The sequence below is a fragment of the Cervus canadensis genome, chromosome X, assembly GCF_019320065.1.
Source record: "Cervus canadensis isolate Bull #8, Minnesota chromosome X, ASM1932006v1, whole genome shotgun sequence".
NCBI classification, from domain to species: Eukaryota; Metazoa; Chordata; class Mammalia; order Artiodactyla; family Cervidae; genus Cervus; species Cervus canadensis.
The window spans coordinates 42,669,181-42,681,609 of record NC_057419.1 but is presented as its reverse complement, the minus strand read 5'-3'; the positions used below and the strand labels follow the sequence as shown (position 1 = coordinate 42,681,609).

The 12,429-nt window shown below is 37.8% G+C and overlaps 1 protein-coding gene across 1 annotated transcript in view; it reads right to left on the bottom strand.

Moving 5' to 3' along the window:
* Window positions 1-12,429, bottom strand: part of EFHC2 (EF-hand domain containing 2) — a 240,083-nt gene that overhangs the window by 136,865 nt on the left and 90,789 nt on the right. Inside the window, exon 3 of the mRNA XM_043459414.1 lies at window positions 11,219-11,369. Within this exon, the coding sequence (XP_043315349.1) occupies window positions 11,219-11,369 (151 nt within the window). The remainder of the gene's footprint in view (window positions 1-11,218; window positions 11,370-12,429) is intronic.

The following is a 12,429-nucleotide window of genomic DNA, read 5'->3' as shown; positions in this document are numbered from 1 at the left end:
GAGTTGCTTGTATATTTTTGAGATTAATCTTTTATCTGTTGCTTCGTTTGCTATTATTTTCTCCCAATCTGAGAGCTGTCTTTTCACCTTGCTTATAGTTTAAAACAGGAATCTTATATTTTTCAAAGTGGGAAGAACTGGCCCACCCACTAAACTTTTAAATAATAATCATTATAATCATCATCATAGCCCTAGGATATGCTTTCATATATTCTTCTCATTTAATCTTCAACAATTGCATAATGCAGATAATGCATGAAACACAAATATTCAGTTTATGGATGAGGAAACTCAGGATGGTTAAGTGACATGCCCAAGGTTATGCACTCACAAATGGCAGAAAAGTATCTTGAACCTGGGTTTTTCAAGCCCAAAGTAAGCACCATTGCTCCACAGTCGGCACTGAATTGTATTTCACTGTACTACAGCCAAAAGTTACCTAAGTGGAAGAGAGGCGGGAATGTCTTAGGCAAAACAGGCTAGAAATGTGGAGAAGAGCAGCCAGCCACCGTGAAAGAGAAGAAGGAGCCACTCTTCCAAAAGAACAGCCTCTCTCTTCTCTAAGAGTTTGTTTCTGGAGAGGGCCCATTTGTCAGTGGCAACAATTCCCCCCTCCAGAGTCAATACCACCGCATCAGCTGTCCCTCCTTGCAGAGCCTGTGTATCTGCAACCTCCACACGCTTTCTTATGTTAGGTCCCTTACTCTTCTCCCTAGATGGTTCTTACAAGAAGCCAGGGGAGTTCCTTGTGGTAACAAGAGAGAATCCGGATCATTCATGGGTTGAAAAGAGAAGGCAGATCTAACACTAAACAAGAACATTCTAATAACAAGAAATCCAAGGTCACAATTCCATGTTAATCGAAAACTAACATGGGGCATTTGAAAGGTAGTTACACATGAGAGCTTTCACAATTAGTGGGATCTCTCAACTGTGTCCTTTGGGGACTGAAATTTCTATTTATTGGTATTTGTATGGTTATAGTCTTTCATGATAAATGGCAGAAACCACCAGTAGGTGGTTCTCCTGAATATCAAAGAAATATGCAGGATGCCATGTCTTCGGCACATGCTAAAGAGCACCTGAGATCATCAAGGTGTATAACATGACAAAATGGAAAGTGAAAAGTGTTAGTCACTCAGTTGTGTCTGACTCTTTGGGACCCCATGGAGAAACAACAACAAAAGTACTGTATCTGCCCTTGAAATTTTCAGATGTTTATTTTCTTAATTGGCCCATAAAGACAATTTGAGCAGATATCCAGGCATCAGGTGTCTGCTTTTCAGCTCTTCCTTATCTTCATATTTTACATCTCTTTCTTTTTAAAGGTCCTGCTCTCTGATTATATTCTACAAGCTTTAACTTTCTAACATTTCCCTGTAGTTTAGATCAAAATGATGATATATTCATTTATGTTTAATGTGTTTTCATTTCGTTCAGTTGGTAATTGCTTTAGATCTTTGCTCATACTACTAAATTTAGTTTTTAGGAATTCACCTTCAAGAATTAAGACTCCAATCTCTTACCTCTAACTTAAGTGTGTTTAGTTCATTTTAGTAACACTACAGACTTAAGGCACATCCAAGTCTAGAGGCAGGTATTTCTTATGTTAATGAATATACAGGTGGAATTGCCACTTGTCATGTCTGGCTCAGCTGGTAAAGAATCTGCCCACAATGAGGGAGATCTGGGTTCAATCCCTAGGTTGGGAAGATCCCCTAGAGAAGGGAAAGGCTACCCACTCCAGTATTCTGCCCTGGAGAATTCCATGGACAAGATAATCCATGGGATGGCAAAGAGTCAGACACAATTGAGCGACTTTCACTTTTCATGTCTACTAAAGTTTATATCCTAAAAATACTAAGACCACTCATTGTGATCAGAAATGACAGAGTATCTTTTCCTCTTTTGTTCACTCCTTCACTAAAATTAGCATTCCATTTTTAATTTTATAAAACATCATCTTTATGGAGTTTGATTTCATGGGAATAACTTTTTAAATATAGTTGGCCTGATACTTAGTCTTACAGCAAAAGAATAAAAATTTTTGAATTCTGTATCTCTGATCATAATCCTATGCATCTCCCCCTAGCCACTGAATAAGCCCCAAACGATGGCATGTTGGGTGTTCTGTCCTCTTGCGTTACCACCTTCTTGCCTAGTTTTCCTCACACATTCTATATCTGCTCCCAAATACCTCCCAACTCCTCTCTTCACCAGGGCTTCCCCGGTGGCTCAGATGGTAAATAATTTGCCTGCAATGCAGGGGACATGGGTTCGATCCCTAGGTCAGGAATATCCCCTAGAGAAGGCAATGGCTACCCACTCCAGTATTCTTGCCTGGAGAACTCCATGTAGCTGGCAGGCTACAGTCTACGGGATCACAAAGAGTTGGCCACACTGAGTGACTAACACTGTCCTCACCACTCTCCTACCTCTTCACCTCATGCTGTTCCTACTGACTAACATGCCTTCCTCTTCTATCTTCATCTAGAGAAACTTTTGAGGTACTACTCAAATGCCTTATCCTCTAATGGATACTGGTGTTTCCACCTCTGACTCCTCAAAGTACCTCATATAATTCATGATGCCTGCATTGTGCTATCATTGTCTATCACTTTTCCTTTCCTTTTTCACTCCCTCCTTTTCTTTCTTCCTTTCTTCAACAAACTTACTGAACAACCATCATGTACCAAGCACCTATCTTCACAGACCAATGACTTACCTCCACTCCTAAATTTTACTCAGCTCCATTTAGTGACAATTCCCTCCCCAAGGTCTACCCCCTGGGGCTGCCAGATTAAGCAAATTGAAAAAAATGAGATGCCTGGTTAAACTTGAATTTCAGATAAATAATGAATAATTTTTAGTATAGGTATGTCCCACACAGTAATGGGGGGGAAGGGGCATAGTTATACTAAGAACTTCAAATTTAACCAGGTATCCTGTATTTTATTTGGCAACCTCATGGGATGTATATTTAGATATAGCATATGCCCAGTATAAATAAATGCCTTCTATTTTGTGATTACATTTGCCTGATTCAAGTAGATCATGTTAAAGTATAAAATGTAAATATATATAGTATACATTATAGTACATCTATACTCTATATAGAGATATATATGTATGAAATACTACCCCATTGAGGAACCAATATAAATCACTAGTGGAGATCAATATTCTTAACCAAGGATGCACTGAGAATCAAGTAGAAGTTATTCCTTGACCCCAGGCCTATCAAATCAGAAATTCTGGGGATGGATCAGGAGATTCTGATGATGGCACTCCAGTGAGAACTGGTACAGACCCTACCAGAAACTCAGGGCATATTTCTAATGGTTATCCTTTCCTTACACTAGATTAGTTTAGACTTGGCAGCATCTGACAAATAATTGTCCTGTTAGACAATCAGAGGTAAAACTATTGGGATTAACCTCTGACATTCTTGGTTTGGTGTCACATTGTTTCAACTGTACTCCAGCATAACAGCAACAAATTCTGCAAATATAATGTATCTACCCAAAAGAGAATGATGCCCTGGCAAGGAATGAAAGCAAGTCTTGATGTGCCTCAGTGACTTGACTTTTCACACACATCGCTTTGCCAACAAGGATTTGTGAATATGTTGTTCTGATGAGGAGCTTCACAAAATTGAATGCCTACTTTGGCACCGTGCTAAGGGATGCCTCTTTTATTTCTGGCTTATTTCAAACTCCCCTCTCCTTAAAAAAATTACATGATAAGAGAGGCAGCTAGGAAAACTTCCCCAAAATGGGGAAGGAAATAGCCACCCAAGTCCAAGAAACCCAGAGAGTCCCAAACAGGATAAACCCAAGGCGAAACACCCCAAGACACATATTAGTCAAATTAACAAAGATCAAACACAAAGAACAAATATTAAAAGCAGCAAGGGAGAAACAACAAATAACACAAAAGGGGATTCCCATAAGGATAATAGCTGATCTTTCAATAGAAACTCTTCAGACCAGAAGGGAATGGCAAGACATACTTAAAGTTATGAAAGAGAATAACCTACAACCCAGATTACTGTACCCAGCAAGGATTTCATTCAGATACGAAGGAGAATTTAAAAGCTTTACAGACAAGCAAAAGCTGAGAGAATTCAGCACCACCAAACCAGCTCTTCAACAAATGCTAAAGCATCTTCTCTAGACAGGAAACAAAGAAAGGTTGTATGAACGTTAACCCAAAACAACAAAGCAAATGGCAACGGGACCATTCTTATCAATAATTACCTTAAATGTAAATGGGTTGAATGCCCCAACCAAAAGACAAAGATTGGCTGAATGGATACAAAAGCAAGACGCCTATATATGCTGTCTACAAGAGACCCACCTCAAAACAAGAGACACATACAGACTGAAATTGAAGGGCTGGAAAAAAATATTCCATGCAAACGGAGACCAAAAGAAAGCAGGAGTCGCAATACTTATATCAGATAAAATAGACTTCAAAATAAAGGCTGTGAAAAGAGACAAAGAAGGACACTACATAATGATCAAAGGATCAAGCCAAGAAGAAGATATAACAATTATAAATATATATGCACCCAACATAGGAGCACCGCAATATGTAAGGCAAATGCTAACAAGAATGAAGGGGGAAATTAACAATAACACAATAACAGTGGGAGACTTTAATACCCCACTCACATCTATGGACAGATCAACTAAACAGAAAATTAACAAGGAAACACAAACTTTAAATGACACAATGGTCCAGCTAGACCTAATTGATATCTATAGGGCATTTCACCCCAAAACAATCAATTTCACCTTTTTCTCAAGTGCACACGGAACCTTCTCCAGAATAGATCACATCCTGGGCCATAAATCTAGCCTTGGTAAATTCTAAAAATTGAAACCATTCCAGTCATCTTTCTGACCACAATGCAGTAAGATTAGATCTCAATTACAGGAAAAAAAAAACTATTAAAATTTCCAACATATGGAGAAAAAAAACATGCTTCTGAATAACAAACAAATCATAGAAGAAATCAAAATATGCATAGAAACAAATGAAAATGAAAACACAACAACCCAAAACCTATGGGACACTGTAAAAGCAGTGCTAAGGGGAAGGTTCATAGCAATACAGGCTTACCTCAAGAAACAAGAAAAAAGTCAAATAAATAACCTAACTCTATACCTAAAGCAACTAGAGAAGGAAGAAATGAAGAACCCCAGGGTTAGTAGAAGGAAAGAAATCTTAAAAATTAGGGCAGAAATAAATGCAAAAGAAACAAAAGAGACCATAGCAAAAATCAACAAAGCTAAAAGTTGGTTTTTTGAAAAGGTAAATAAAATTGACAAGCCGTCAATTTTATGATGACAAGACTCATTAAGAAACAAAGGGAGAAGAACCAAATCAACAAAATTAGAAATGAAAATGGAGAGATCACAACAGACAACTCTGAAATACAAAGGATCATAAGAGACTACTACCAGCAGCTCTATGCCAATAAAATGGACAACTTGGATGAAATGGATAAATTCTTAGAAAAGTATAACTTTCCAAAACTGAACCAGGAAGAAATAGAAGATCTTAACAGAGCCATCACAAGCAAGGAAATCAAAACTGTAATCAGAAATCTTCCAGCAAACAAAAGCCCAGGACCTGATGGCTTCACAGCTGATTTCTACCAAAAATTTAGAGAGGAGCTAACACCTATCTTACTCAAACTCTTCCAGAAAATTGCAGAAGAAGGCAAACTTCCAAACTCATTCTATGAGGCCACCATCACCCTAATTCCAAAACCAGACAAAGATGCCACAAAAAAAGAAAACTACAGGCCAATATCACTGATGAACATAGATGCAAAATCCTTAACAAAATTCTAGCAAACAGAATCCAACAACATATTAAAAAAATCATACACCACGACCAAGTGGGCTTTATCCCAGGAATGCAAGGATTCTTTAATATCCGCAAATCAATCAATGTAATACACCACATTAACAAATTGAAAGATAAAAACCATATGATTATCTCAATAGATGCAGAGAAAGCCTTTGACAAAATTCAACATCCTTTTATGATTAAAACTCTCCAGAAAGCAGGAATAGAAGGAACATACCTCAACATAATAAAAGCTACATATGACAAACCCACAGCAAACATTATCCTCAATGGTGAAAAATTGAAAGCATTTCCCTTAAAGTCAGGAACAAGACAAGGGTGTCCACTCTCACCACTACTATTCAACACAGTTTTGGAAGTGTTGGCCACAGCAATCAGAGCAGAAAAAGAAATAAAAGGAATCCAGATAGGAAAAGAAGAAGTAAAACTCTCCCTGTTTGCAGATGACATGATCTTCTACATAGAAAACCCTAAAGACTCTACCAGGAAATTACTACAGCTAATCAGTGAATACAGTAATGTTGCAGGATATAAAATTAACACACAGAAATCCCTTGCATTCCTATATGCTAACAATGAGAAAACAGAAAGAGAAATTAAGGAAACAATACCATTCACCACTGCAACAAAAAGAATAAAATACTTAGGAGTATATCTACCTAAAGAAACAAAAGGCCTATATATAGAAAACTATAAAACACTGATGAAAGAAATCAAAGACGACACAAACAGATGGAGAAATATATCGTGTTCATGGATTGGAAGACTCAATATTGTCAAAATGGCTATTCTACCCAAAGTAATCTATAGATTCAATGCAATCCCTATCAAGCTACCAACGGTATTTTTCACAGAACTAGAACAAATAATTTCACAATTTGTATGGAAATACAAAAAACCTCGAATAGCCAAAGTAATCTTGAGAAAGAAGAATGGAACTGGAGGAATCAACCTGCCTGACTTCAGACTCTACTACAAAGCCACAGTCATCAAGACAGTATGGTACTGGCACAAAGACAGAAATATAGATCATGGAAAGAATAGAAAGCCCAGAGATAAATCCACGAACCTATGGACACCTTATCTTTGACAAAGGAGGCAAGGATATACAATGGAAAAAAGACAACCTCTTTAACAAGTGCTGCTGGGAAAACTGGTCAACCACTTGTAAAAGAATGAAACTAGAACACCTTCTATCACCATACACAAAAATAAACTCAAAATGGATTAAAGATCTAAATGTAAGACCAGAAATTAAAACTCCTAGAGGGAGAACATAGGCAAAACACTCTCCGACATGAATCACAGCTGGATCCTCTATGACCCACCTCCCAGAATATTGGAAATAAAAGGCAAAACTAAACAAATGGGACCTAATGAAACTTAAAAGCTTTTGCATGACAAAGGAAACTATAAGCAAGGTGAAAAGACAGCCCTCAGATTGGGAGAAAATAATAGCAAACGAAGCAACAGACAAAGGATTAATCTCAAAAATATACAAGCAACTCCTGCAGCTCAATTCCAGAAAAATAAATGACCCAATCAAAAAATGGGCCAAAGAACTAAACAGACATTTCTCCAAAGAAGACATACAGATGGCTAACAAACACATGAAAAGATGCTCAACATCACTCATTATCAGAGAAATGCAAATCAAAACCACAATGAGGTACCATTACACGCCAGTCAGGATGGCTGCTATCCAAAAGTCTACAAGCAATAAATGCTGGAGAGGGTGTGGAGAAAAGGGAACCCTCTTACACTGTTGGTGGGAATGCAAACTAGTACAGCCACTATGGAAAACAGTGTGGAGATTCCTTAAAAAACTGGAAATAGAACTGCCATATGACCCAGCAATCCCACTACAGGGCATACACACTGAGGAAACCAGATCTGAAAGAGACACGTGCACCCCAATGTTCATCGCAGCACTGTTTATAATAGCCAGGACATGGAAGCAACCTAGATGCCCATCAGCAGATGAATGGATAAGGAAGCTGTGGTACATATACACCATGGAATATTACTCAGCCATTAAAAAGAATTCATTTGAATCAGTTCTAATGAGATGGATGAAACTGGAGCCCATTATACAGAGTGAAGTAAGCCAGAAAGATAAAGACAAATACAGTATACTGATGCATATATATGGAATTTTAAAAGATGGTAATGATAACCCTATATGCAAAACAGAAAAAGAGACACAGATGTACAGAACAGACGTTGGGACTCTGTGGGAGAACGTGAGGGTGGGATGTTCAGAGAGAATAGCATTGAAACAAGTATACTATCAAGGGTGAAACAGACCACCAGCCCAGGTTGGATGCATGAGACAAGTGCTCGGGGCTGGTGCACTGGGAAGACCCAGAGGGATCGGGTGGAGAGGGAGGCGGGAGGGGGGGATCGGGATGGGGAATACATGTAAATCCATGGCTGATTCATGTCAATGTATGGCAAAAACCACTACAATATTGTAAAGTAATTAGCCTCCAAGTAATAAAAATAAATTTAAAAAAAAGAGGCAGCTAGAAAGGGAGGCTATAATTCATCCAGGTGCACTCACTTCTGAATGGTCAGCTCTACTAAAAAAACTGGTGCATCTAACCTCCCAGTTCATTCAGAAAATATCAAAACCCTATGGAAGTAACAGGAGCACTGTCAGTGCCCAGCACCTAAATGTGACCCTTAACCTCTTCCAAGGCTCCACATGTGCAAAAAATCAGTCCCAGGCCACTCAAAGGGCAGATGAAAGAAACACTGCCTACCCATCCCACTGAGCTTGAGCCCCTGGCTCAGTATACTCATCCCCAGCCTCATTGTTTAATTTAGGAAAGCTTGAAGAAGACATACAATGAATTTGCAAAGTATCCTCTGTCCTAACAGACCTTCCTTAACAAGAATCATCATATTAAATATTTCAAGAGAGACTGCTCTGTCTCTGAATGAATCTTGATGACAGAGCAGTTATTTCTGTTTGTTTTCCACAGGACTTGTGATAGCCCATTAGGTATCTCCACTTTGCTGACAAATTCAACCTCATTACTTATCGTGATTACTATGTATTCTGTTCATACCACTTGATATGTCTCACTTAGGGAAATGTCCTGATCAGTGTGAGCCAATCAGAAATTCTGAAAGAGACTTTAAAGTTGTCTTTTCCTAAGGTTCCCCCGCCCCGTGTCTTTATGAACAACATTCCCTCCTATTACATAAAAATTATTTTCAAATCAATCATTATAACTACCTTCAATTTGCCTTTGGAATCTGCCTATGTGAGATTTAAAATCAAGAGGCTGGGAGAATCAAAAAGTCTTAATAAAAGCCTTTCCAAGATCCTCATAGAGGTTACATTTCATTTTCCTTCTTGAAGTTTAATAAAACTAAGATTCACTGGACATGGGGCCAGTGAGCTACAGATAATATGAACTTTTGCCTTAAGGTAATAATAAAAACATAATGCAAGTCACAAATGCAGGTTCAGGATGTCCTATGACCTCCAGTCCATCACTTGTGTAAATCTTATGTCATGTGAGGAGGTAATAAAAAAATAAGCAAAGCTTAGTTAGGGAATATCAGAGTAAAGCATTTAAGTGAATATTTACAAGAAAATACTTTTTTGCTAAAACAATAACATCACTCACCTAAACAAATAAACTTAGGCAAAACAGATGTTCATGGAAATTAAAAGCTGTAAGTTTTCTTAATATTTTGAAATAATTATTTAAATGTTTTCTAATACATTATTGTCAATATTTAAGAACTGCATTATATATGTTTTAAATAACCATAAATAGACCTATAAATATATGATACTGTTTATATATGGAATCTAAAAAAATAATACAAATGAACTTATTTACAAAACAGACGTAGAGTCACAGATGTAGAAAATCTTACGGTTACAAGATGGGGGAGAGAGAGAGAAATTGGGAGATTGGGATTGATATATACATATTACTATACATAAAATAGATAACTAATAAGAACCTACTGTACAGCACAGGGAACTCTACTCAATATTCTGTAATGACCTGTATGGGAAAAAAATCCTTAAAAAAGAGTGGATATGTGTATATGTGTAACTGATTTGCTTTGCTGTATACCTGAAACTAACGTAACATTGTAAATCAATTATACTTCAATACAATTTTTTTAAGTATAAAGATCTCTTAAAAAAAAAGATCTCTTGTCCCTTTACAAAATAAAATGTCACACTTCAACCTTAAAAGTTTGTGAAAATCTTTTCTTAAATATTAAAACACTTCCATGTTTTCTAAAAGATTCATCATTAAGCCATAAATTCTCCAAATAAATGACACAACAGAGAGAGAGGATCATTGCCTACCCCAGGCAGGGTAGTCCTCTGACTCACTTGTACCTTGTCCTAAGTGTGTGAACCTCTCTGCCAGAAAATTATTTCTCTTACTGACCAGAAGAGAAAATTAGTCCTCTTCTGATCCCCTACATCCTGTCCATGAGGATACAGAAAACTAGATCACCCCTCCCCCACAGGACAGCCCTTTAGATTCCTTAGGACATTCATCAGGTATATGTGAGTCTTCTGTTTATGGGTAAACATCCATTTTCACTATTATCTCTTACACATGACAAATCTTCAGTCCTTTCATTATCACCATTGCTCTCTCTTGAAGGCACCCAGAACTTGGCATCATCCCCAAGTCAAGGACTTCTACACACAGAAGAAATCAGTCACCTCCCTTGACCTCTGCCATGATTCTACTAATGCAACCAACAGTTAGCTTCTCTTCACATCAGAGAGCTAGCTTGTCTGGCTGAAGTGGAGTATGGATAAAGATGACTGGCATATGTGGGGCAAAGGAGCAATAGCCTTCTCTTGAAGCATTATGAAAGCCTGTACTTAACAGGGATGAAGATGAGGAGACAGTGGTTGAAGCAAATGGCAGTGAATTCAAGAAAGGACAGAGAACCTCAATCTGGAAGTGGCAGTGGAGACCAGTCTTCTCTGTTCCCCTTAGGGTGTTATGAAGGAAGTAATGTGGTCATAGCAAAAAGACAAAAAAAGAGTTTGAAGAAAAGAGTAAAAGACAGAGGAGTGTTTGCTCATACTAGAGCAACACGTGAAAGGATACAATGATGACGACAAGTGAGTGACATGGCCAGTGTTGAGGTATGAGGCATAGAAGCTGGTAAGTTACCATCAATAACTACAAGGTAACAGCATGTTTATATTCACCATTGTCAACAAGTTAGATATCCAAGCAGTAGCATGGGGTCTTTAAAAAAGCTAGAGAAAGTAGTACATAAAGGCAGTAGTTAGAAGTGAAAGAACCATAACTCTGCTTTAAACAGATACCTTGAGGCAGTCCACTATTTTTCAACACTGGTTCATTTACTTCAATTGTGTCATCTTCAAGGTAGAAGTAGATTTTATAGCGTCTTATTCTATAGTTTTCTTGACTTTTATCAGGCACTTCATCTTCTAAATAGGCATCAAATGATAATACCTGTTGGAATCATAATTAGAAACTAAGAAATGAAAAAAAATTCAGCAAACTTAAAAACAAAGCCACTGCCTCTATACTTTTTTTAATGTAAAGAAAACAGTTGAGGAAATTTTTGCAGAAAGACATTCTACACATCAGCTATGAGAATGGATATACAATCTAGATTTGTTGCTGTTTCATTACCATTTGGTTAGAATGAGGAAGTGATATTCAAACAATAAATCCATCATTCAACTCTACCATAAATTGAACTAGAATCTGTCTTTGGAACTTCACAGTGTGATTCTGTATGTATGTGTATCTTTCCCACAAGATGAGTATAAGTTTTGTCATTTTTTTCTCATTAAAAATAAAAGAAAGCTATCTTGGTTCCCCTGGTAGCTCAGATGGTAAAGAATTCATCTGCAATGCAGGAGACCCAGTTTGATCCCTGGGTTGGAAAGATCCCCTGGAGAAGGAAACGGCAACCCACTCCAGTATTCCTGCCTGTAGAATTCCATGGACAGAGGAGACTGACGGACTACAGTCCATGAGGTCACAAGAGTCAGACACAACTGAGCAACTTCACACACACACATCTTGCTTCTAAGGATAAAATTATCCTGATTTCTGGTCCTGCTGATGACTTGCCTTGAGGCAATTCAAACAGGCAGAGCTGAAATTCTTCCAATGCACTGGAGACCCTACCCTATACTTGTCTTCAGGAATCTCAAAAAGCCTAGCTCAATGCCAGACCATTTCAAGCATGGCCTGGGGCACAGGCTCCTTCAGAGTTCCATTTTAATACTTCCTTTGCTCTCATTTTTTGTCCAATTTTTATAATTAAAGTAGTAAAAGTTAATTGTGCATATGCTGTAATACCAAGTTAACTCAACACAGACAATATATGTGAGTGAGTCTGTTAGGCACAATCTAACTTCTAGGGATGGTCAGTGACCCTAATTAGGAATAGATGCTCCAGGACTGTTTAGCAAATTTCCATCAGAAGCCCACACTTCAGAAGTAGCTGAAAAAATGCCTCAGTAATTTATCTCTGATCAACAGAAAAGGCTTTGCTAAC